At 45.2% G+C, this 27,361-nt stretch overlaps 1 protein-coding gene across 2 annotated transcripts in view; it reads right to left on the reverse strand.

Moving 5' to 3' along the window:
• Window positions 1-1,643: 1,643 nt before the first annotated feature.
• Window positions 1,644-27,361, reverse strand: part of frmpd4 (FERM and PDZ domain containing 4) — a 46,207-nt gene continuing 20,489 nt past the window's right edge. For both annotated transcript variants that reach the window (XM_067992718.1, XM_067992719.1), the window contains 9 exons: window positions 25,146-25,265; window positions 23,038-23,174; window positions 22,503-22,629; window positions 21,288-21,377; window positions 18,120-18,302; window positions 17,203-17,356; window positions 4,115-5,185; window positions 2,512-3,822; window positions 1,644-1,730 (listed from right to left, as the gene is read on the reverse strand). In XM_067992718.1, coding sequence (XP_067848819.1) covers window positions 1,726-1,730; window positions 2,512-3,822; window positions 4,115-5,185; window positions 17,203-17,356; window positions 18,120-18,302; window positions 21,288-21,377; window positions 22,503-22,629; window positions 23,038-23,174; window positions 25,146-25,265 — 3,198 coding nt within the window. In that variant the 3' untranslated portion in view covers window positions 1,644-1,725. The remainder of the gene's footprint in view (window positions 1,731-2,511; window positions 3,823-4,114; window positions 5,186-17,202; window positions 17,357-18,119; window positions 18,303-21,287; window positions 21,378-22,502; window positions 22,630-23,037; window positions 23,175-25,145; window positions 25,266-27,361) is intronic.

The following is a 27,361-nucleotide window of genomic DNA, read 5'->3' on the forward strand; positions in this document are numbered from 1 at the left end:
GAGTGATGCAGTATCACATGTGTGAGCAGTAAAGTCCCCCCCATGGCAGTTATAGTACTAGGGGACCTCAACACTCTTTTGGTTAGGGCACTAAACCATTCTTGAGCATGGGTACCATATGAAAAATAACTAATTTTTATACCATTGCTTTCTATACTTCCTTGTCATCAGAAAGGGAGTTTCAATTACATTTCAGTTCTACCAGATTGAGCTGCATAACATTAATATCCCACAACCTCATCATATAAAACATAATGTACACAAAACCAAGTTTCTTTTACAGCAGTACGTGTGGTAGTCCCACACTTACAGTAAACGCTATGTATGGCTTTACAAGGGTACATTTTAAAGTACAATTTGCATTTTATTTGTTTAAAAGCGTTTTAAGTGAACGGGTTAGTGTGCTTACGATAGCTGTCATGGTAATTGAATGTCGCGCTAAAACCTTAACACTAGGGTCGATAGGGGCTGCTCCTGATACTGCTTCCGCAGCTCCCAGTAGACAAATATAGTTCATTACAACCTCGTCTACCTTAGCAACGATTTCCTGTTGCTGTGTTTCAGAATTCATTACTTTAACTAATCGCATGCACGCTTCTGTTAAGCAACACAGTACTTGGAAGCTGGAAGTCATAGCTAAGAGCATTTCCTCTGGGCTTTTTTCTGCGGCAGCCATTTTCCTGCAAGCACTTCCCAACTCTCTCGATTCGACTGACAACAGTTGTTTGTACTGGTTAAATCGGAGTTGATAAAGATCTGGTTTTACGTCTTCTTTTTTCCCAATGCTTGCCTGCAATAGAGACAGCAGCTCACTGGCATCCTTCTGTGCTGCAAGAAATCCACCTGGCAATGCATACACCTTGTGCTTCAGAGCATTGATTCTGGCAATCCTGCTGTCAAATGCCATGTCATTAAGGTTAATGCCTTTGTGTTCCTGCTCTTTGTCACTGTTGCTACCAGTCTCCCTGCAAGGGCCCACAGTGGGCCCCATAGATTTCCTGGCATTTGCAGCGCCGGGAGATGCACAGAATGCTTGTGATGAACTGGAGAACAAATGATTTTGGTCCAAGTAGGACAACTGGCCCTTACTGCCATATCCATCATCGTCGTCATCAGCATCAGTGTCTTTATTAAGGAAACAATAGGTAAAAGGACCATGACACTTCCAGTTGCTCGTCTCCACCTTTGGGAAAGGCAACGGCCTAATGTGTCGAAAATCTTTTTGTACTGAAAATATCTGTGATGATCTCTGACTCTCCTTTCCATCTGCAGTAGTGGAGGAGCACGATGAATTTGTCGTCACTGATCCTTGAGAGTGGCTCTTTGATAATCTCTCGCCCAGAGGAAGTTCAACTCTTTTCTGTACAGGTTGAGGATCAGGTATTTTGGGGAGATCGGAATATTGGAATCCTGTGGAACTCTTTGATTTTTCTAATGGGGTTTCTACGCTTCCCATTCCTGGTGTAACACTGCTGCTGCAACGCCTCAGCACCTTCCTTCTGGGAGGAATTTTAAGGCTTCCTCCACCAACGTCATAGGCCTTTCTATTAAGTGCTGTTGCATGCGCTTGTTCTACTTTGGGAAGATCAGGTGACTCTTGGCAGGTACTTGGCACCTTTGTATCATTGCAAATGTTTGATGGCAGAGTAATGTTTTCAGTTTTGAATTGATTAGTGAAAGATGAAGTTGCACCTCCTCTTCCTCCTTGCTCAGGCTCTGTGCAAGCTACACTAGGGGTGGCAGAAAAACACAGAGAATCATTAAGCATCTCCTTGACAACATGCTGCAATTTACAATCTGGGTTGCACTGCTTGTCCTCAGCAGAGAGCTGCTTCTCATGAAAACCTCCAGGCAGAGCTTTAGTATTCTCACTGGCAGCTCCTTTGCTCAGACTGAGACCTTGCTCAGAATGCAGATCTTGTCCTACATGTCTGTCAAAACAGGCAACTTGTCTCCTTTCCTTATTAATTGTTTCCTCAAGCTGCCTAGGTTTTTGAGTCCTCTGATTAGCTAAGTCATTCTCCCTCCTCAACTTTGATGGTAAAGATGTAAAAAAAATATTTCTAAAATTACATAGTGAATTCTTAGGTAATTTACTTTTACTCGAAGTAAATAAATCCTGGTGTTTAACACTGCCTGGGTCTTTTGATGTTGAAACTAATGAAGGGAATGTTAATGTGTTAGACCTATAACACTTAGAAAATTTCTGATGATCTTTAACACAGTCATTTTCATTTGGGAAAGTGATTGATGTGCTTTTAAGATTAGGAAATGTGCTGAGTTTAATTTCTTGAGATGAACTACTACCATCATCAACTTTGGACTTACTTGCTCTTTCCACCGTATCTGTATTACAATTTTGAGAGCTAACTTCATGAGATGAACCTGACAAAAGAGGACTGTTTTCTTGATCTCGAAAATAATAATTCCTTTCACTCTCTATCTCACTTTCAAATCTTAAATGTTGCAGCTCAACATCTGCGTAAATATTATCTCTGTTTACTGAGGTACCTGTGGTTTCTTTAATCTTGGGTACTCGGTGGCACCCATCACGTATGGTACCAAATATTGGTTCAGCATTTGAAGGCGCATGCGTGTTATGGGCTGTTCTTCTATGACACATGGCTTCAGCTTGGGGATGCAGATCTTTATATGATGTTCCATGGCTTTGAAGCAAAAGTGTTCGCTGATCTTCTGAAATGTAGCCAAGACCTTTTAGAGAAGATTCTGATAATATGTGCTTAATATCAGTTGTACAGAGGGGGGACTCCACTGGGGTGGCACATGTACTACTGCCTGTACTGCAGGCTGCATCTACTGAAGAACACTGGGAGCTCTGCAAAGAGTAATGACCCTCGCTTTGTAAAGAGGACATTCTTTTTGTCATATGGTATTCGCAAAGTCTAGTCACGTTCTGTTCAGCTTCTGGAAGATCTGAAGGGTGATCATCTGGAAAAAGCTCTGTATCTTCTGAATCATTCAGGTGTTTGGCTGAAGACGTGTAAGTGGTATCTGAAAGAAAGCTTTCATCACGTCCAAGCCCTGAAGTGCTGGCCAAGGAACAACGGTCATCCATTTCAGTATCAGCTTCTTTCCCTTCAAGTTCAGTTCTAGAAACTACGCAGGCTTTGTGAAAACTTTTGCCATTAATTAACCCCGGGATATGCTTATCAGCCATCTTTTCATCTGAAACTTGAAACCACCTTTGTGTCTCTCTACGGAAAGTGGTGCTCTCTAAGTCAAAAGAGGTTGTACGATGACTGTTCTTTGTAATCAGTGTGTTGTATTTGCTGTTGGATGACAAATCATCACCCAATTCTGTCTTTCTGTTTGCATGTTGCCTTTTCATTGATACATTACCATCAATTGCTATCTTGATACTAGTATCACCTGCCTTGCTTTTTTGCTTACTTGAGCATGAATACATCAGAGATCCCATCTGCAGTTTGTTGAAGTAGTCCGTGACAGATTTTGTCTCCATTGTCTCTGGCTCCATTTCAATTTCCTCAGAAGGAAGAATTTGTTTCGAAGGCACAACTTTGGACTTTGCGTTGCTTCCTCGTTGAGCGGTCAAGGAATGTGTGGCTTTCGGAATCATTTTAGAAGTGGGCCCTACATTCTCGTTCTGAGAGATTGGGAATTCAGTTTGCTCTTCTTGAAGTTGCTGATAGCCTTCACTGGTGGCCACAAGCATATGCATGGAACCCTCAGAATGCTTCTGTGCTGAGGCTACCTCAGAGCTTTCAGTCATTTCAGAGGAGTTTGTTTCATTGCCAGAATCCGATGACGACTCAGGACTATAAGCTCTTAATATCACTACACCTGTATGCCATAAGAGAATAAACAGCCAATTAATTACTTCATCATAGGCACTTTATTAATCTTAATAAAATAGGTTTATTAAACAAAGTGTTAGCATTCTTAAATTTCAGTGCATAACAAGCATCCAGTGCATGAAATATCAACTAAGATTGTTCCATTAGCATGCCAGATCAGAAAATGGGATGACACAACTGATGGTAAAATTTGTTCTGGAATGTTGCCAAGGTGTTAACAAGTTTACAGATGGAACATTATGACAGTCAATGAATAAATGTTACTATGGTGAAAGAACCTGAACTATCATCTGTTTGCTGAACGGACTGCTCCTCAGAAGCTGCCAACGCCTCCAGTGCTTGTAAAGTGGAAACCACTGCATCATCCAATGCCCGCTCACCACTCTGGTCTTCAGCCTGTGTAGGAATGGCATCTATGAGTGACACAGGGATGTCATCGCTTGGAGAACATTTGGTTTGGCCGGACTCTCCTGAACTTTGTGCCGGCTGATGCTGGCCATCTTCTTCATCTGAGCTGTTGTCTCTGAAGCCAGGTGGAGGGGCAGCTATTGCTATATTCAGTGTGTGAAGAAGAAAATCATCTTCATCGTCATCATCACCTCCAGGTGGAGGAAGTGATGTTAAGTCAATTATGTCATCGCTAGATCCAGAAATATTCAGAATGTCAGTTTTGTCTGCCTCTCCAAGTGGGATATCTTCCTCACAGCTGGCCTCATCTTCATCCTCAGCATCATCTGTGGTCTCTGAATAACAGATGTCATGTAGCAACGGTTCTTCAATGCTTTCTGCATTTGCAAACATTCTGCTATCGTTGATGTTTGCATAAACAGCATGCGTATCAATGTTGTCTACATCGATCCCTGGGAACGAGAACTCTGAGCATTTAATGTCACTTGCATTGGCCAAGTACATAGATGTCTGTTGATCTAAGTTGCTTGGGCCATCATCCAGCAATCTTTCATATCCAAGGGTCCTTGGGTTAAAGGCAGCTACATTGTGATCCTCAAAGACAAAGGATACTTTTGCTCCTCTTGGAGATTCCTGCACTGTTTTGGTAGGCTCTTTCCCAGAGGACAGCCTGTTGAAAGCTTTGTTTTCAGCTTCCATTGTATCTATATATTCAGCCCCTAGATGGCTATGCTCATTAACATCTGTAATCTCAGTTATTAAAATACCCCTGGGATCTTCATGGTAAATTGGATCATCTGAGAAATCTACATTTTTCTGCTTTGATTCTCTAATAGATAATGGCTGAGCATCTTCCTTTTTGGCCCTGACATGGCATGAACTCTTCGGTAAATAATTCCATTCTAAGCTGTGCGTATTATGTTTAGTCTTGTATTCTGGGCCTATGTAAAAAAGAGAGAGAGATAATTATTCACAAACATTCAGCATCACTGTTTAACACATAGAATATGGAATGCTTTACATAGAATTTACAGATCAGAAACAGGCCATTCGGCCCAAATGGTTCATGCCAACGTTTATGTTCCACATGAGCCTCCCTCCCTACTTCATCTCACCCTATCAACATACCCTTCTATTCCTTTCTCCCTCATGTACTTATCTAGATTCCCTTAAATGCATCAATGCCATTCATCTCAACTATTCCATGTGGTAGCGAGTTCCACATTCTAACCATTAACAGTTATACAAACTCGTCGATCTCCCTTGCCGTTGCACAGGAGAGTGAAAACCACTAAAGTGAAAGGATGAAGAATAATTTTACCAGAGCATATGGACATAATTTGGTCCCCGTTTTAAAGTCATACATTCTGTTCTTGTTTTTATACTTCCATTATAAATTCCCATGTCCACATTTATAATGGTAGCTGCCTATGTAAACTTGTTATGCTGTAATTCCATCTGCCTGCCTGCCAATGGTGGGCATGCTGTGCCTCCAGTAGGGGGAGTAATTTCCAGACTTTTAACTTATTTTTTATATCTAAAGTAACCTAAGCGATATTTTCCTCACTGTTTTGTTTAAAGGAAGCTGTAAAACTCTATTCTTGTTTATCGTTCCTCCAGGCTCCCACTACCGATTATGAAATTGGCAGTAATTTAAAAAGGAATTGGTGTTTCAATGGTTAAAAACTAGCTCCAATGGATTTTTTCTAGTCAGGCAAAAGCCCAGGCACTGAACACATAGAATTTACAACATGGAAACAGGCCCTTTGGCCGCACCAGTCTGTGTCAGTGTTTATCCTCCAAGCGAGTCCTTACCACATTTATGCATCCTGTTCCCATATCCCTTTAACCTTGTTTCCTTCATCCACCTATCCAATCTAATGTCACATGTTCAACCACTATCCCTGGAAGTGAATTCCACAGTCCCACAACTCTCTGTGTAAAGAAATTTCTCCTGTCCTCTGTTTTAAATCTCTTACATTTAATCTTGTATCTATGGCCCTTCGTTCTTGACCCCTCAACTACTGGAAACAGCCTGCTTATATCTACCTTGTCCCATCCTTTCATAATTTTAAACACTTCTATACTATCGCCCCCCCCACAATCTGCATTTTTCGAACAAAAAAAACCTACTTTTCCAAGTCTTTCTTTGTATTTATGTTTCCTCATACCAGGCAGCATCCCAGTGAATCTGCATTGATATATGGTTATGTCATAAACTTAACAAGATCAACCTCTGATGCATAATAATGCATGAGAATAGGAAAGGGTGTTAACAAATGAATGGATTATTTGGATGCCCAAAGAAGACGAGCCCACCCAGAGTAGTAAACTCACCTATGGAATGCTAAGGGTTAAGGAAAATTCTGCACTGCATTAATTTGCCTGGTTCACTCAGTTCTTTTAATGCAGAGAACTCTAATCGATTTGTATTGTAATAGCCATTCATTCTCAACCATCGTCAAATTTTGATCCTCACCAATGCCCAGACAAATGAGTCAAGGTCATGATAATAAGCAATAATGCTTTGGTTTCTTTTGGCCAATTTTAAATGGTAAATGAACACAAATCATTGACTGTTGCTCTTTCTATACAACTATGAGTAGAAACTGTAGCAGACACAACGGAACCTTTAAGCAGTCACTTTGTCATAGGCGCCTTATGGGACTTATATTTATTGACCGTACACTGTGTCTGATCGTAGATTTTGTTCCATTTACCTTTCCTGCTGAAAGCCAATACAAACATCAATATAAACCTGAATGCATCAGTTCGAAATATAGGACATTCAGAGATTCTATTGGGAAGGGCAAAAGTAAGGTAACCAATAGCTATGACCCGGTAATTTTAGATGCCGATCCTGCTTCAGCTGTGTTCTAAGGGGAAGATATATGTAAGGCATCTGTCACATGACAACTCTGCCACAGAAGGAGCTTGGTATGATTTATATTAAAATGTTACTTTAAAGTTACATTTTGTTCTCAAGAGGGTTAAATTCTCTGGAGGATGTGTATTCGAACCAGACATATGAGGTTGTGAAATGGGTGTGCAGCAGACACTGATTTGAGATGCTGTAATTACCCAAAACATACCGAAAACAGAGAGGCCCATTTGACTGCAGGGGACATCACGTTCAAACAGATGAGAAGCAGAGGGGTAAAGGAATAAAGAAAACCAAAAAGGAAACTAGAGACTTTTTGAAAAATTGAAAGATTATAAAGGTAGATTGAAAAGGGAATTATGGTGACTGTAGTGAAGAAGCAATGAAGAGAGAAGATGCTCTGAACTTCATTTTAATCCACCATTGCTTTAAAAATGTTTTTTGATACTTTGCCAGCAGGAAGGGTGCAAATTAAGGAGAGAATGCAAATGTGTCAAAATACCTCAAATTACAGAGCATGAAAATCAGCATAGTTCCCTGATTCCAATCCAGTAACTCTGCTGGTAAGTGTACGGGCTCGATCTTGAAACAAAAGTGCGGGTGGGTGCGTTGGGGGCGGGGGAGCGAAGAAAATCGGGTTTTTGAGGAGTCGGCAGAAATCCCGGTTCCAACACGCCTAAGAACACGCATGACCCAGAGTCATTTGTGTGGGTGCGCCGTTCCCGAACCCGAAAGTCCCGCCGGCAATTAAAGCCAGCGGGATGATATTTAAAGCAGTAATTTAAGTATTTAAAATACTTGAAATATACATAAATATAATTAAGAGTGACGGCAAGTGATATTTATGCTGCCTCATCGTGTTTCCCGTGCTGTGTGAAACACGCCATGGGGAACGAGTCGTGTTTCAGCCGGCAGCAATTTGGCCATTTAAATCCCTGTTTGACAGATGGGGATAAAAGGTCAGTTATTGCAGCAGGACATTCACGTCTCTCAGACAAACTTTTGGTTGGGAGATCGTTGTGTTTGGACTGATAATTTTTGGTTTCCACTCTGAATTGTTCTGTTTACACATATTTACCAACTTTTCGGAACCCCTCACACTGACACCATCAGGATGGGGAGTGCCGTGACTGAATTCACCAGAACATCCGAGGATGAGGAACATCACCATCCTCGCCAGGCACGGCGTGCACTTCTGACACTTGTAGCTCCACAACTCAATGCTGCACCACAGGCACCTGCACAAGAGCACAGAGGGGACCAACAGAGGGAGCGATGTCACAGGAGGCACTCCCCTCATCAGAGGGTCTACAGACCAAGGCTCATCTTCCTGGACCTCTCTGAGGAGCAGTGCTTACACAGTCAACTTCATGATGAGCTGCTCCTGGCTGAGCCTGGCGGCATCTCATTCCCCGTCGCAGTTAAAGTGACCACTGCCCTCAACTTCTTTGCCTCCGGAACATTCCAGGGTGCCACCGGTGACATCGCCGGGGTCTCTCAGTCGTCTGCACACAAGTGCTTAAGGCAGGTCACCGACGGTTTGTTTTGCAGGGCCTCGCACTACGTCAACTTCCCCATGGACGACCCCAGCTTTAATAAGCACCAGCAAGAGTGGGTCGCGTTATAGTAGTGTGTTGTGTCCTGCACAACTTGGCACAACAGAAAGGGGTACAGATTGATGAGGCCCGATCCCCTCATCCACCATCCACATCTGCCATCCACATTGAGGAGGAGCAGGAGCAGCAGCAGCAGCAGCAGGAGGAGGAAGAGGAGGAGGACGATGAACCCAAGGGTAGAGCAATGGCTCACCTGGCTGCTCGTGAGGCCAGGGAGTCACTCATATGTGAACAGTTCTCGTAAGATCAGAAAGTGAGATGAGTCCAGTCCTCACACCACCTGGAAAGACCAGTGCCAACACCAGCCCCCCCCACCCCCCCCACACAAAACAGTCCCGCAACTACACATATACCCACTGTAAAGTGACCCACTGGGTGGCATCAAGTGTCGCCGTTCATGATGAAGCACATGAAAGGGAACTATCACAAATGCCAGTCAAGAATGGGCGAGACGTGGCAGTAGAGGTGAGAATGATAACATTTAATGTGACTTTAACAAAAAACAAATATAAATGAAAAACATGACAGTCTGTCAGACACCCTTGTGTGTACCCTTCATGATCACAAATCCTCAGCCTTTCTCTTCCTGCCGCTTCTACGTGGTGTATCCTATGTGGCTGCAGCAAAGGTATTGGCAGGTTGCTCATGTCCATGGCCAGACTGCTTAGATGCTTTCGGCCTATGCCCTCTGGGTTTTGGAACCCGTGAGGGCCCCTCCAAAGACTGCTCCATCTGCACTTGTGTAGGGGCAGACTTGGCCACCTGGAGAGGAGGCAGCATTGCGGCTACTGGTTGAGAGGGAGGCAACGAGTGAGACGGTGAGTGCTTTGAGTGGCATCCCCACTCCTATGTCCACTTTCACCATCATCTCTCTCCTGGACCAGGCCCACATCTCTCCGACCACCCTACTAGAGATCAGTTTGGAGGACATGTATGATGCCTTGGAAGCCTAGTTGTAAATTATCTGTCAGCCTGTTTAAGGGTTGTCAGGACCTTAATGGACTCATTTGTGAGCCGTGCTTGAAGCACAATGGAGGCCAGCCTTCTCTCCATTGCAAATGTTCCCGCATTTACCTGCGACACTATCTCAAACATTTCCGCAGTTATGTGCGACACTATCTCAGAGCTTCCCTCACGTCCCAGTGACATGATCTCAGATATTCCCCCATGTACCTGTGTCACCATTCCACTAATGCAAGAGTTGGACTCCTCCATCCTCTGCACTATTGCGGAGAGTGCGCGTGGCACCTGTTCCAGTGCCTTGCAAGTGTGCTGCTGTCCCTCAATCATTTTCCTATTAAAGGATGGCCCCCAGGGTTCAGATTCTGCATCCAGCTGAGCAGAGCCTGGAGAGGAGTGTGCCCACCGACGTGGACTCTCCACAGCTGCCCCTACCACCAGTGTCTGCTCGTGCTCACATGTGTGTGGTGACTCACCAGGTGCCAACCCAACTAACTCACTACTAGGACCCACAGTGGTGTGAGTATCTGCACTGGTGGATGGCTCACTAAGATGTGATGGTGCACCCTCAGAGGCCGGGAGATCCTCTGAGGAATCATCCTCTCCCGTCACCGCGGTCGTTGAAGGGCCTGTAAGTGAACAGAAGGCAATATTAAGCATCATCACAGATGTGTCATGTTGCGATGAGCACACTGAGGTGTTCAACATGCCAATCATTGTTAACATCAATTCATGTTGTGTGTGATGAATGTTAAAAGTTGTGTCACCAGACGTTTGTGGGTGTCAGTCTCAGCGTCCCCGATGGACAGGCACTCGAGGGTGCGGCTGATCTGCAGGGCTTCCTCCTCCGCTTCTGAGAGGACCACCATTTGTTGTGGCCCCTCTCTGTTCCTCGCCCTCTCGCGTGCATTTTGCACTCTCTTCTCCTAGAAGGGGAGAAAGTACAGACGTGTGAGTGAGTGATGGTGAAGTGGTCAGCCAATTAATGCATTGGTTTGGGTGAGGCTGACCATGAAAGAGGTGCATCAAAGGGTGAGTATCAGACAGAGACATCATTTTGGATCAGGATTGGGGTGAGTGGTGGTGGTGGGGTCACAAATGGGGAGGTGCGGAAGTGAAGGTAAGTTGAGGATGAGCCTTAAGTGGGTGTGAGGAGTGATGTGATGGAGGAGTCTTGGCAGTGCAGAATGAGTTGGGGGGGGGGGGGGCGGTGATGTGGAACACGGAATGCAGGAGAATCAGTGAGTGTACTCACTTTTGCTGACCTAGTTTGGTCATTGAAACGCTTCTTGCACTGGACTCAAATGTGGGATATGTTGCTCCTGCTGGTGACCTCCTCTGCCACCCCGAGCCAGGCCTTCTTTGTGGCAGAGGTAGGGCGCTTCCTCCTGTCGGCCGAGTAAAATAGTTCCCTCCTCCTCCTCACCCCGGCCAGTAGCACCTGAAGTGATGTATCGCTGAATCTTGGAGCAGCCTTGCCCCTGTGATGCTCCACTGGGTCTTCTTGCTCTTTGCTTCAGCAAAATCCACTGGAGCAATGGCCCTTTAAATCTAGACGCTGCAGTTAACAGCCTGTCATGTGGGTGCGCAGTCTGCCCACTGCGCAGCTTTCGGACGGCAAACCCAGAAACAAGATTAATGGCACCAATTACGTTGCGAGAGCGTGGAGAACGGTAAGTTTTTATTATTTGGATTTACCGCGCACCCATTGACCCCCCCCCCACTGCTGCCATCCTGCAGCCTTATTAAAATTGTGCCCTATGTGTCTGTGTTGGGTGTGGACAGGATCAAACTTGACTGTGATGCATTCTGAGATTGAACAGCCTCCCAACGCTCACTGTCCAGGCTCACATATGATCACTTGTACCATGTAGCTACCCGTGGACCATACAGCAACAACTTGCATTTATACAGTGATTCTACAGTAGTAAAATGTCCCAAGATGCTTACCCCAGCAATAGTCAGTGCCTTCAGGGAGGCAGGGAAGAAGATCAGAGACAACAGGCTCAATTTTCAAGCGGAGCCGGGAAGGAGGCAGGGGGGTCAATTTCTAGTCAGGAAACCCATTATTACGGGTTTTCCGGACGTCCGTACGATTTTGGCTGAAGGACATCTTTAATTTTTTTTTGTCAGTTTCCCGTCCGACTGACCGGCTGATTGATAGGCTAGTCTCAGTCAGATGGGAGACCAGCCAGGGAGAGGACGACTGCAGGTAAGTCTTTGTTTGCATGGGGGGAGGGGGGCAGAGGTGGGCAAGGGGCATAGGTGGGCATAAGTGGGCACAGGGGTTGCGAGTCATGGGGGTTGGAATCAGGGTCAATCCGGTGGGGGGGGGGGGGGGCGGGATCGGGGTTCATCGCAGGGGTCCGTGTTCGCTGAGGGGGAGGGTTGGAGGATCGAGGTCAGAGGATCGGGGTCGGGGTCGGGGGATCGGGGTCGGAGGATCAGGGTCGGAGGATCGGGGTCGTGGGATCGGGGTCGGAGGATCGGGGTCGGGGTCGGGGGATCGGGGTCGGAGGATCAGGGTCGGAGGATCGGGGTCGTGGGATCGGGGTCGGAGGATCGGGGTCGGGGTCGGGGGATCGGGGTCGGAGGATCAGGGTCGGAGGATCGGGGTCGGAGGATCGGGGTCGGAGGATCGGGGTCGGAGGATCGGGGTCGGAGGATCGGGGTCGGAGGATCGGGGTCGGAGGATCGGGGTCGTGGGATCGGGGTCGGAGGATCGGGGTCGGAGGATCGGGGTCGGAGGATCGGGGTCGGAGGATCGGGGTCGGAGGATCGGGGTCGGGGTCGGAGGATCAGGGTCGGAGGATCAGGGTCGTGGGATCGGGGTCGGAGGATCAGGGTCGGAGGATCGGGGTCGTGGGATCGGGGTCGGAGGATCAGGGTCGGAGGATCGGGGTCGTGGGATCGGGGTCGGGGGATCAGGGTCGGAGGATCAGGGTCGGGGGATCGGGGTCGGAGGATCAGGGTCGGAGGATCGGGGTCGTGGAATCGGGGTCGGAGGGTCGGGGTCAGGGGATCGGGGTCGGGGGATCAGGGTCGGGGTCGGGGGATCGGGGTCGGGGGATCAGGGACAGATGATCGGGGTCGGGGAATCGGGGTCGGAGGGTCGGGGTCAGGGGATCGGGGTCGGGGGATCGGGGTCAGGGGATCAGGGTCAGATGATCGGGGTCAGATGATCGGGGTCGGATGATCGGGGTCAGATGATCAGGGTCAGATGATCGGGGTCAGATGATCGGGGTCGGATGATCGGGGTCAGATGATCGGGGTCAGATGATCGGGGTCGGGGAATCGGGGTCGGGGGATCGGGGTCGGGGGATCGGGGTCAGGGGATCAGGGTCAGATGATCGGGGTCTGGGGATCGGGGTCGGATGATCGGGGTCGGAGGATCGGGGTCGGGGGGATCGGGGTCGGGGGATCGGGGTCAGGTGATCGGGGTCGGGGGATCGGGGTCGGGGGATCGGGGTCAGGTGATCGGGGTCGGATGATCGGGGTCGGATGATCGGGGTCGGGGGGATCGGGGTCGGGGGATCGGGGTCAGATGATCGGGGTCGGGGGATCGGGGTCAGATGATCGGGGTCGGGGGATCGGGGTTGGGGGGATCGGGGTCAGGTGATCGGGGTCAGATGATCGGGGTCAGGTGATCGGGGTCAGATGATCGGGGTCAGATGATCGGGGTCAGGTGATCGGGGTCAGATGATCGGGGTCGGGAGATCGGGGTTGGAGGATCGGGGTCGGGGGGATCGGGGTCGGGGGATCGGGTCGGGGGATCGGGGTCGGGGGGTCGGGGGATCGGGATCGGGTAATCGGGGTCGGGGGATCGGGGTCGGGGGATCGGGGTCGGGAGATCGGGGTCAGATGATCGGGGTCGGGGGATCGGGGTCGGAGGATCGGGGTCGGGGGATCGGGGTCGGGGGATCGGGGTCGGGGGATCGGGGTCGGGGGGTCGGGGGATCGGGATCGGGTAATCGGGGTCGGGGGATCGGGGTCGGGGGATCGGGGTCGGGAGATCGGGGTCAGATGATCGGGGTCGGGGGATCGGGGTCGGGGGATCGGGGTCGGGGGATCGGGGTCGGGGGGATCGGGGTCGGGGGATCGGGGTCGGGTGATCGGGGTCGGAGGATCGGGGTCGGGGGGATCGGGGTCGGGGGATCGGGGTCGGGGGATCGGGGTCGGATGATCGGGGTCGGGGGATTGGGGTCGGGGGATCAGGGTCGGGGGATCGGGGTCGGGGGGTCGGGGGATCGGGATCGGGTAATCGGGGTCGGGGGATCGGGGTCGGGGGATCGGGGTCGGGGGATCAGGGTCGGGGGATCGGGGTCGGGGGGTCGGGGGATCGGGATCGGGTAATCGGGGTCGGGGGATCGGGGTCGGGGGATCGGGGTCGGGAGATCGGGGTCAGATGATCGGGGTCGGGGGATCGAGGTCGGAGGATCGGGGTCGGGGGATCGGGGTCGGAGGATCGGGGTCGGGGGGATCGGAGTCGGGGGATCGGGGTCGGATGATCGGGGTCGGAGGATCGGGGTCGGGGGGATCGGGGTCGGATGATCGGGGTCGGAGGATCGGGGTCGGGGGGATCGGGGTCGGGGGATCGGGGTCGGGGGATCGGGGTCGGGGGGTCGGGGGATCGGGATCGGGTAATCGGGGTCGGGGGATCGGGGTCGGGAGATCGGGGTCAGATGATCGGGGTCGGGGAAACGGGGTCAGAGGATCAGAGTCAGGGTCAGAGGATCGGGATTGGGAGGTCGGGGTCGGGGGGGAGGGGATCAGGGTTGGAGGATCAGGGTTGGGGGGTTGAGGTCGGAGGATCGGAGTCAGGGTCAGAGGATCGGGATTGGGAGGTTGCGGTCGGGGGGGAGGGGATCGGGGTTGGAAGATCGGGGTTGGGGGGTCAGGGTTGGAGGATCGGAGTCGGGGGACTGGGTTGGGGTCGGAGGATTGTAGTTGGGGGACTGGGTCGGAGGATTGGGGTTGGAGGAGGAGGATCGGGGTCGGGGGTCCGCGATCGGGGGGGTGGGTTCCGCGATTGGGGGTGGGGTGTGGTCGGTGCATGTCGGCTTGTTGGGCCTGGGGGACGCATTCCTACTCCTCCTGGCCCACAAGCTGTGCCTTTCTAGGCACTTACCTGCAGTCTCGGGCCTTCTCGCCTCCTTTCACGAGGCATAAAACAGAAGGCCTGGGAACCCCGGCCCCCCAGGGTTGAAATGGGGAATTGGTTAAAAATGGAGGCCTGAAGCCTGAAGACGTCCTTACAATTTTGACGTAAGGACGTCCTTTTTCTTGTCGATTTCCCGTCTGACTGACTGGCTGATTGACAGGCTGGTCTCAGTCGGATGGGAGACCAACCAGGGAAATGACGTCTGAAGGTCAGTCTTTGTTTGCATGGCGGGAGAAGGGGGACGGGGGGCATGGGTGGGCAAGGGGCATAGCTGGGCAAGGGGTATAGGTGGGCAAGGGGCACAGGTGGGCAAGGAGCATAGCTGGGCAAGGGGCACAGGCGGGCGGGTTGGAGGCGATTTGGGGGCGGGTCTGAAATGGTGGCAATTTTCAATGCCTCCTCGCCCCTAACCCACCCGTTTTTTAATTTGAAAATCGAGCCCAGTAGGTGGGAAGACATGGGGAGGGGTAGAAGGAAATTGAGCCTTTTAGTGATTAGACAGACATTGGTGAGTCACGTCCTCAGAGAAACAATGATGAGATCACCACAGGGAAATATGCCCTTTTTCTGCTAAGTGTGACTAAACTATAAACCCATTCATAAAGAACAGATTTATGATTTCTTTAAATATAGTGTTCCCCTGTACATCCCTGTTCAAAAAAAGGGAGAGGGATGAACCCCGGCAATTACAGGCCAGTCAGCATAACGTCGGTGGTGGGGAAACTTTTAGAGACAACAATCCGGGACAAAATTAATTGGCACTTGGAAAAGTATGGACTAATAAAGCATAGAATAGAAAATTTACGGCACAGAAGGAGGCCATTCGGCCCATTGTGTCCGTGCCGGAATGAAAGTCAGCATGGATTTATTAAAGAAAATTGTGTTTGACTAACTTGATTGAGTTCTTTGATGAAGTAATGGAGAGGGTTGATGAGGGTAGTACAGTTGATGTTGTGTATATGGACTTTCAAAAGGCATTCACTAAAGTACCACATAATAGACTTGTTAGCAAAATTAAAGCCCATGGGATTAAAGGGACAGTGGCAGCATGGATACAAAATTGGCTAAGGGACAGAAAGCAGGGAGTAGTGTTAACAGTTGTTTCTCAGACTGGAGGGAAGTATACAGTGGTGTTACCCAAGGGCCAGTATTAGGACCACTGCTCTTTTTGATATATATTAATGACCTGGACTTGGGTATACAGGGTATAATTTCAAAGTTTGCAGATGACACAAAACTTGGAAATGTAGTAAACAATGTGGAGGATGGTATCAGACTTCAGGAGGATATAGACAGACTGGTGAAATGGGCCGATAAATGGCAGATGAAATTTAACTCAGAGAAGTGTGAAGTGATGCATTTGGGTAGGAAGAATGAGGAGAGGCAATATAAACTAAATGGTACAATTTTAAAGGGGGTGCAGGAACAGAGAGACCTGGGGGTGAACATACACAAATCTTTGAAGGTGGCAGGACAAGTTGAGAAGGCTGTTAAAAAAGCACATGGGATTCTGGGCTTTATTAATAGAGGCATAGAGTATAAAAGCAAGGAAGTTATGCTAAACCTTTATTAAAGACTGGTTAGGCCTCAACTGGAGTATTGTGTTTAATTCTGGGCACCACACTTTAGGAAGGATGTCAAGGCCTTAGAGAAGGTGCAGAAGAGATTTACTAGAACGGTGCCAGGGATGAGTGACTTCAATTATGTGGAGAGACTGGAGAAGCTGGGGTTGTTCTCCTTCGAACAGAGAAGGTTATGGGGAGATTTGATAGAGGTGTTCAAAATCATGAACGGTTTTGACAGAGTAAATGAGGAGAAACTGTTACAGGAGGGTCAGTAACCAGAGGACACAGACTTAAGGTGATCGGCAAAATAGCCAGGGGCGACATCAGGAAACATTTTTACGCAGTGAGTTGTAATGATCTGGAATGCACTGTCTGAAAGGATGGTGGAAGCTGATTCAATAGTAACTTTCAAAAGGAAATTGGATAAATACTTGAAGAAAAAAATTTACAGGGCTATGGGGAAAGAGCAGGGGAATGGGACTAAATGGATAGCTCTTTCAAATAGCCTGCACAGGCACAACGGGCCGAATGGCTTCCTCCTGTGCTGTACCTACTATGATGCCATGGAACAAAACTCCCCTCCGCAATATAGGAAATCATGGGCATAAATCCATGTCTTATCAACTCCCACACATATTAGTATCTTGCTCTCCTCTGGGCCTCCAGTAGTTACAAATGTCTCAAAATCTGGTACATAAGTCACTGCCTGATATTTGGAGGTAATTACTAAATTAATGTTTTTAAAGTAATAAATTCAGAAAAGATGCATGCTCACATCTTATGATGCTACCTGCTTCATTATTTGCAGTGCTTTTGCCATGAGCCATGTTAAATATGGAGCGTCGTGAGTCTACCAACAGCCTGTAGTATCCAGCTGTCAAGCAGGCAAGGTTCATTGCGTCTGTTGACTCCATTAATAATATGATGGGCTGAAAATAAAAAAGACAGTTGCTTGAGAATCATGCACTAGAGAACAGGAAAATTCATTTCAATTTGTTACTCCAGTGAACCCTCCCTTAGTAATAGTGAAAGAATGTTGTCACACATGAGGGCATCAGCCAAATGTACTGACTGACACTCGAAAGCAATCTCATGCTGGAGAGTTTAACGTATGGAACTCCTTTCTGTACTATGTACTACTGTAATGGTTGGATTGGTGTTGTCACTTGCTATATTTTGTCAAAAACAAACGTATCTGTTTGAAAATAAAACTGTATCAAATACATTCATAGTGACGATGAAAAAGGAAAGTTGTGAAATGTAATCTCGTGATTGGGATGTGCTGAATAAGAACATCCCAAACTAATATCAAACCCAGATCTATTCTTGACAAGATTTACACGCCCAATTTAATAAAGAGTGGACATTTTCATCTCTTTAATTTTTTTTTGCAGTTATTTAAATTCCAGGCTTCAAATGTTGCTTCCAGTTAAGAATATACTTACTGGTGATGAAGTAACAAGAGGTGGCTTTTGAACTCTGGGATTTAATTTGTTGGGGAAAAATATTCAGTGGTGTTGACTTGTTACTTTCCTCTGTTGCCTGATCAATGCTCCTCCCACTCCCTGCATCTCTAACTCCAATCCCCCTTCCAAACCTGACTCTGGACCGTCGGCCTCAATGAGGCTCCCCTGCCTCTCAGTTCCCACCACCCCCCTCCAACCTACCTCCAATTAAATGACATTTTCTTACCTTAACATCCAACACATTCAGTTCAACTCTAACATTGTTTTCCTCTTCCGAGAACATCTCAATCTTGTTAACATGGCTGAAGTCAGCCAGTAATGCCACCAGGTGTGTTTTTGCATTGATTACATGGCTTATTCCATATCTTGGTCCTACTAATAAAGTGACTTCAGAGTGCTTCTCCCCTTGCTGTTGTAATCAATAAAGGAAGACAAAGAAGGGTCAAACTTTTTTGCTTCTTTATTTTGCAATTCAAAAATCCAAAAAAATATTGGCAAAGATTTCAAATTAGGAACTGGAATGAACTGTACTATCTTCTGAAATGGACTACAGTTTGATTTACATCATCAAGAAAATAAATAAAATATACCACCATTGAAAAAAATAACTGACTGGTATTGAACAACTACAGTGTAATTCAATCCATTAGCTCTCATAATGCCAGGGTATGAATTAAATGGTTTACAAACATCAGCAAGGTTGTGAGCCTGAAAGACTCCCTTAAACTCACTGACAAATATTTACCATTCTTCGTTGTGTGCAGTTGTTTTGTTGTTATAAAAACTTTTATTCTCTTTCTTAACCTCTATGTAACAGTCTCACTGAATAGAAAAGATTGCAACATTTTGCAGATAAAAGGACAGCAAAAGTGAGAGTAATGTCGGAGCTGAAGGAATCTGGCATTAAAGGACTAAAAGTTTCATTCCTTTCACGACCTCAGGACCTCCCAAAGTGCTTCACAGCCAATGAAGTACTTTTTGAAGTGTAGTCACCGTTATAATGTAGGAAACACGGCAGCCAATTTGTGCACAGTAAAGTCCCACAAACAGCAATACGATAATGACCAGATAATCTGTTTTAGATGTTGTTTGAGGGATAAATATCGGTGAGAACATCAGGGAGAACTACTCTGCTCTTCTTCAAATAGTGCAATGGGATCTTTTCTATCCATCTGAGAGGATAGGCGGTGATATCTACCTCCGAGAGTGCAGCACTCCCTCAGTATTGCACTGGAGTGTCGGCCTAGATTTTGTGCTCAAGTCTCTGGAGTGGGACTTGAATCCACAACCCTCTAGTGAAAGTGCTACCATTGAGCCGCAGCTGGCACCTTACAGTGGATTACTTCTACTGAGTGCTGTCACATTATTGTGGAGTTTGCGGGTGAGAAACTCAAGTGTCTGGCTGCTTATGAATGGGATTGAAGGATATAAAGATAATGATATACAAAGATGACTGGGTACTCTAGGATTCCTGTGCTGCTGGGACCCATGATATGCCATCTGTGGAGTGAAGTTGTTCACAGTTGAACAGTGTGAGCTGTAAGGTTGAATTAATATTCTGGTGTTCAATGTGATTACTTTTGGGACTCATGGGGGCAAATTTCACATAGCCTTATTTTCCTGAAGATTTCACCTATCATTGGTTAACCCTAATAGAAGACTGAGGGGTTGAAAATTATCTGTCCTGTATTGATAAGGAATATGTTATTAGCTCATATAAAAGTGTCCTGTCCAATATTTAATGTAGGTGTTAATCTGTTAAAATAAATAGTTGGTGATTTTGATAAAATAGCGGACAAAGGAATTTAATACGAATGTGCTAACATGCTTGTTACTAATATCGCATAGTGAAATTTCAATTCCTGTGTTGCTTGTGTATAGTCCAAGTTAGGGAAACACCTTGTAGGTTTTTGGAAGGTAAAGCTTGATAAGCCACATGGTATTTTCTTATTCAATTCTTCCCTATCTATAGAGTTAAGAAACTAACCTCAGAAGAATGACCCACTGTGACGGATATTTTCTTATTGATGCACATGCACACAGTTTCAACCTCTTAACTGTTCAAAATCTCACCTTACAAACAATCGGTGTCAAATTTTGTCTGATAACGCTCCTGTGATGCATTTGGGAAGTTTTCCTATGTGAAAGATGCTATATAAATGCACGTTACTGGCCCGGAATTTGTTCCAAAAATAATGGCGAGCTGAACAGGGCTCATCGTTCCTTAAGGGCAAATGGAAGAGCAACTTCCAGTGAGCGGGCACACGTAGTCAAACGCACAAATCTGGAAATTACTCTGTGAGATTCTTCGCTCAATTGAAAGTTGCGAGGGAAGGAGATCTCGCCGGTGAAATGAATGGACCAGCATGAAGTTGCTTCACTGCCCAGCTGGAAACAATCTAATCTACACAGAGAAAGGTACATTGCGTTTCTGAGGTCTAAACTAACTTTTTACGGCGTCGTAAGTCTTAATGACTTCCAAACAACCTCTCTGGTACTGAAAATTAACTTTTAAAAATGTGGAGTCTCGTTACTTCTGATTTTAATTGTTGGAGATTTAAAATATTTTAATTTTTTTTACTTTTTTTCTGTCTCTTTTATCTGTCTTTTAATTCAATATTTCTTACCCTCTCTTTATTTCGCTTTCTCTAACTGATTTTACATTGATTTAACTGCTGTAGCTTTCACTTCCTGGTTCCGACCCTATGCGGCTTGTCAAGGATGCTTCAGTCTGATTGGTTGAGGGGACAGAGAGATCCTTTCCCTGTTCACACAGCTCACTGATGCCCAGGAGAGGACACTGCACTTTTTGCAGCTCACCATTCGAGGAAGTTCCTGCACTAAAACCCATGGATCATTTACGGGCAAGTTTAAATCTAATGAGCAGCGAGGGCCGTTTGTTCACTGCTCAGAGCAAATTCTGGGTCATTGTTGTTGTTGCTGTGATGGTGCAGGAAAATGGCGTTGAGGTAGAATATCAGCAATGACCTTGTTGAATGGCAGAGCAGGCTCGAGGGGCCGGACGGCCTACTCCTGATCCTATTTCTTATATTCTTATGTTGTATGTCGCGCAGTACACCAAGGTCAGAACTTGTCTTACATGTGCAATCCTAATGACTGTAAGTCATGTCAGTGCTCCTCTCTGGTCTTCCTACACAGCAGCACAGGAAAAATCCCTTAACTTCAAAGTATTACCGATGTTCACTTAAATATAAGTCTGTAATCTTGACCTCATTCCATCGTCCATGTGTGTAAAATGTCTCACCTGAGGGGACTGGAGCATGATTATAATTACAGACTTTTATCCAACTTAGGTGAACATTAACATTATTTTTGTTGCCAATGTGTGTCGGTAGAGATTTTACTGGAGAAAAATTAAGAAAAGATACATTACCACCAGCATTGCTTTAAACACTCGGCCTCCATATAAACGTAGGTCACTGAGAAACTTTAAGTAGTGCACCTTGGCTTGTAATGCAGAGAGCTGCAATAGAAAGTAAAAAACTAATCTAAGATAAAATGGTACATTAAAGAACAACGATGAATTGCTGCCATTGAATATCTCCAGTACACAACTGAGTAAAATTTAGTGCTTAAAAATCATTGGTATTTTTGTTTTAAAGTCAGGAATCTCAATTCCTGCCAATGTAAAAGTATGTACTAGAAACAAATGTCAAAATGGAAACAAGTTTAACTCACACCTATTAATACTCTGCTTCATGATCAAGAATAAAGTCCATCAAACAATAGTTGAGTAGATTTAGGGTTCATTAAGAAAGACTACTGAAGCATTTTTGCATCTTTGAAACTTTTCAGCAACTTAATTAGTTAATTAGTCAACTTGGAAATATATTGTCGTTCCTTTATCGTCGCTGGGTCAAAATCCTGAAACTCCCTACCTAACAGCACTGTGGGAGAACCTTCAGCACACAGACTGCAACGGTTCAAGAAGGTGGCTCACCACCACCTTCTCAGGGGCAATTAGAGATGGGCAATAAATGCTGGCCTTGCCAGCGACGCCCACATCCCATGAACGAATGAAAAAATCCATCAGTTGTTCACTGACTGCCATCATTTTGGATACTGGCGATATAGCCTGGCAGAGTTTTCATTCTCCAAGAGCTGCTTCAAAGAGGTTGAAACTGACCCAGAACATCATTCTGAAAAAGCGAGGCAAGTGACTGCCAGTTTAACACAGTGGACGTTTCATTTCTCAAGGCACTTCTGCACTACATCATTGTCCTATTACATTTCTATTTCCTTATTTCTGTATTCCTGTTAATTGAGAAATTAATATTTTCCAGTCACTTGAGCATTTCTTTTATTTAAGAAAAATTGACCAGACGCAATGGACCCTACATCATATATCTACCAAAACAGAAGATGCAATATTTAACACAGGGCACGGTATGATGGTGGTGAAGGATCTACTATTCATTTTTCTACCTTTCCAGAGATAATGGTGATAACAATGGTACATGTCTCCTGTACAAATAACGCATAGTTCCTGCATGATATACACAGGATTCATATACCAGTGTCAGCTTTTACATGGCTGAGCAATATTTTATCTTCTGTAAATTATTATTCATTCATGGTGCAACTGTACCTTTTTGCCTGGAGGGATGAGATTTTGGTTTGCTTTCAAGATGTGGGAAAGTGCTTTCTTCACATTCTTTTCCTTCATGCTTTGTAAAACCATAGGGGGAAGAAAGGTTTCAAGGCCCCATTCTTTCCTGGTAGAGAATTGCATGTCAGATAGAGGGCAAAGGTCGTTATTTCTTAGATTGCTTCTAAATTTTATACTGTTTTATGAAAGTGTTAACAAAGTGAAAATATAGTAATGAACAGGATTCCAAGCCAGCCTTTGGGTTCATAAATGATGTAAAATGGTGGAATTCCTTGTTACAGAAGTAATCCAAATCCAAACGAACAAGAATCTGACAGCTGATCTGTCACTGGTGTGATTAACATCGCGTCTCACTGATATATAACTGACTCTAGCTTCACTGACCTGAACTCAGTTTGGATCAAATCACACAGAGTATGTTTAACTTGCCCAATACCTTATAGAAACATAGTTTTAGCGTTTATATCATTATAACATTGTCTGGATCATGATCAATAGCATTTTCATTACTTACTCAATGTATTTTAGAGAGACTTTCTGGGATTGTTTGGTGCTGACAGTTGAAATGTACATCTGTAATGCAGCGAGTCGGAGAGCTACGTCATACTTCAGCTCAGGCCCAAACCTCTCCTGCACCACATCATTGCAACTCTGACAGAGAAACAGTAGGGGGAGAAATATCACCAACCACCACACAAAGAAATACCTTCAACCACTCCTGCCTGAGATAATATCTGTGATTCCCATCAACAGGCCCTGCAATATGCTGGCAACACAAAGGGATTCGATTTGTAGAACAGCTGTAGCTTCTCAATATTGGATTTGTACAGCATTTTTCCCAGATTTTTCTGGTTCCCTATTTCTTTAAAGATCTGTAATAATATACAGGTAATAAACAGTGAAGAAGATCAGGTATATCAATTTCATTTTGAGTTATGTATGTCACCTTGGTGTACAGCACACAGCAGGTGTGGGGAGAAGCTATGTGAAAATCTATAGTGTTGATTACTGTCACTCCATCCTGATTCTGCACATTCTACAGACACCGTAAAGTTCTGCTAACTCTTTACGCGAAGAGCACCAACTGATTGCATTTCAAGGAAGACAAATTCACTTTCCTCTCCTTCCATCTTGTGGTGTCCTCCATGGATATTAAAATGGAGACAGCGCCCTGAGAAACAGTGAACTCACTCCTACTTTGCTCAGTTTTCTATCAATTAAGAAAAAATCTGCAAATCATTGCTACCTACAATGAACATGTTCAGGCTCTTTTTGTGGCGATCAGTTTTGTGATTGGCAGACTCATAATATTCATCAGAGGCTGACCTTCTCTCTGCCTCACAGAGGTGGCAGGAGATGGAGGCAAAGAGCAGAGGTCAGTCGCTTGTCCGAACCGTGCATCCAGAAAGTTAATCTTTTCAATAGAAGTGTGAATATCTTCAAAATACATGTCACCAGAAAGGAAATGTTTCTGAAAAGTCCTACCTACATATCCGGGGGTGGCGGGGGGGGGGGGGGGCGGAGGGGGAGGGAGGGAGCTGTAATATCACGATGCAGAGCCATGTAGCTCTCATTAAACTGGCTCATGAGTGGTAGGACAAAATTTGGTCCTGCAATTAGTTACACACTGAGTGACTGATCTCAACATTTCCACTTTGGGGTGGTGTAGAGTGGAGTCCAGCTACAAGAAGTGGAAGTCAGAGGGAGATTCATCGAGGCCTTTTTTCCAGAGTCCTAAGTGCCTGTCTAAGAAAGTAGGCTGTGCCAATAAATACTTTTGGCTATGAGCGGACCCAAGAATAGGAAAGGAGAGAAAATACCTTCACAATAGGGAGCATCTCCCTTCTTCCCACAGCCCAAATTGAGACAATTGCAGGGCCCTTACAAAGATTCACAAGTTGTTACTCATCAGAATTTAAACCAATTTTGGTTTAAAAATGTAACCCAGTACAATAAATGTCACTCAGAAAAAATTATAATAGCCTGAAATTTTTTTTTATTAGACCTCTGTGAAGCACTTTGGGACATTTTTCTACGTTAAAGGCACTGTATAAATACAAGTTGTTGTTGTTCTGTAACTCGTGTCACTCTTCATGGTCACACATTCACTTCTCCCATTTCTCTGATGTTGACAGCTTTGCTTTCATAGAGAATACATTGGCCGAGAAATTACTGCTGATGATATTAGTAGTTGATCATTTAACAAGTTAGTATGGCATTCCTTTACCCGTCACTTTAATACAGGTGTTAATCTTTTCACCTTAATTGAGTTAATACTTCTGTTACAAAAGAAGACAAAAGAATGTGAAAGGTGATTCCTTGAACTGGCCGTATGTCTGCGATTTCTCATGGTGCAATCCCTGCAAGTGCATTGCTCTGTTGGGAATTCTGGAATCACTGCTATCATATGGATACAGGTCATGGCCATTAATATTGGTTAATAGGTTACTGTGTTCTTAAAAAAAAATCACTAAAACCTTAACTTGTCAGTTGACAATTATAAATGTTTAAATTATACTCTGGTACTGGACATTGATGGAAAACAAAATGTAATGTATCAGAAACATAACTGTCAGGTAGATTAACATCACAGTATGCACACACTGCATTGGATTCACTTACCTGTACATACAAATACTCAAAAGCAACTGCATCTCTCCGTAGCAAATCAATCGGATCCTTTGGGACAAAGCTTATTCGAAAAAGACACTTCATCTTGTGGGAGCCCGGCCTCTGTGTCACCTAAAGCAAAGTAATATCAGATGAAGGGCAACTGGACAGAGTCCCCAAGAACTACAGTAGAAGTCTCTTAGAGGGAAGGTTGAGCAGAAAGCCCCAGTACCTAATAATTTATATCAAACATTAACTTGATGGCTGAATAACTGGGATGGGCAGACAGGTGGCAGATGAAATTTAACACAAAGAAGTGTGATACCTTTTGGTAGAAAGAATGAGGAGGGGCAATATAAACCAAATGGTACAATTTTAAAGGGGGTGCAAGAACAGAGAGACCTGGGGGTGCTCAAACTCAAATCTTTGGAGGTAGCAGGACAAGTTGTTAAAAAAGCATATGGGATCCTGGGCTTTATTAATAGAGGAATAGAGTACAAAAGCAAGGAAGTTATGCTAAACTTTTATAAAACACTGGTTAGGCCTCAGCTGGCGTATTGTGTTCATTTGTGGGCACCACACTTTAGGAAGGATGTCAAGGCTTTGGAGAGAGTGTAGAAGAGATTTACTAGAATTGTACCAGGGATGAGGGACTTCAGTTATCGGGAGAGATTGGAGAAGCTGAGATTGTTCTCCTGAGAACAGAGAAGGTTAAGGGGAGATTTGATAGAAATATTCAAAATCATGAATGGTTTTGACAGAGTAAATAAGGAGAAACTGTTTCCAGTGGCAGAAGGGTCAGTAACCAGATTTAAGGTGATTGGCAAAAGAGCCAGAGGCGACATGAGGAAACATTTTTTTACATAGCGAGTTGTAATGATCTGGAATGCACTGCCTGAAAGGGTGGTGGAAGCAGATTCAATAGAAACTTTTATAACGGAATTGGATAAATGTTTGGAGGGAAAAAATTTACAGGGCTATATGGAAAGAGCAGGGGAATGGGACTAATAGTATAGCTCTTTCAAAGAGCCAGCACAGGCACAATGGGCTGAATGGCTTCCTCCTTTGTTGTACCTACTTTGATACTATGATACTATGACAGTAGGAATTTGATTTCAATCGCAGCAGCATCTTCAGCATTCAGCTTCAATTAAACTCAGGTGGTTCAAAACAGAATCTTAAACAATGTTCTTTTTTTTCAATTCATTGAATTCTCAAGTTTGGTCAATTGACACAGTTTTGTTCAACCAGAGGCAAAGCTGAAAGCCTGAATCCTCATCTCAACCTAATCGTGCCCCCTTTAACTAATCAATTTTATCAATAGCCATCTCAATCCCACTGTATGTCCTCCAGTACACTCTCGCTCAGTATTAATCCCTCATATTTTCACTTTATCTATCTGAATTGTTCTTTGGTTCTAACATTCGTAGATGTGAAGAAAAGTGGAAAATATCTTCTTATGACTTAAAAACTTATATAACTAAAGTTAAAACAGGTCTTGTCATGTTTTGTGTAACATCCAATATGGCCAAGATCTGTGAAAGCAACTGACAGAGTTAGATTGATGGGACTGAGGTGTGAATTGATGCATAGAGCAAGAGACAGGCGCTGAGCACATTAGATTGTTAGTTGTCGCTTCTGAGCAAACAAATGGAAGTTTCTGCTGGAGTTTCACATCTATATTGTATAGTCTTTTTTATAGCATTGTATTTTAAAAAGAGTTCATATCACACCATAATTTTATTTCTTTGCACTTTGAGTAATTCTTTGCAAAAACATCTTGTGAGCTTTGTTTGGATTAACAATTGATCAATGGTGTATTGAATATAATCTTTGTGCTGTTCGTGGACAGTTTATTAACATTCGTTTGAGATCCCACATCAAAAGGAATTTGTGGTTAAAAGCTGAGGTTTCACTCCAGAGAAGAGGTAACTGAGAGACCCATTGAATCCTGGCATAGGACAGATTTCAAGAAATCATAAAGTTAGTGCAGGAGGAGTTTGGAGAAATGGGTTTTTTAAGCCACAAAAGATTGCCCTACTGAGAGTAGCTGTGTTAAGCAAATTAACATTTAATGAGCTTTCTAAGATGTATCTACCACAGCATTACTTTGATTCTGTAGCATTTCACTAGTCTTTATATTAATCTTTTTTAAATTTGTAAACAAATATTGTACTATTTCAGCCCATAAACAATGTGATCTATCTGTGGCAGTTTATCGAGACACT

The sequence above is a fragment of the Heptranchias perlo genome, chromosome 11, assembly GCF_035084215.1.
Source record: "Heptranchias perlo isolate sHepPer1 chromosome 11, sHepPer1.hap1, whole genome shotgun sequence".
Lineage (NCBI taxonomy): Eukaryota > Metazoa > Chordata > Chondrichthyes > Hexanchiformes > Hexanchidae > Heptranchias > Heptranchias perlo.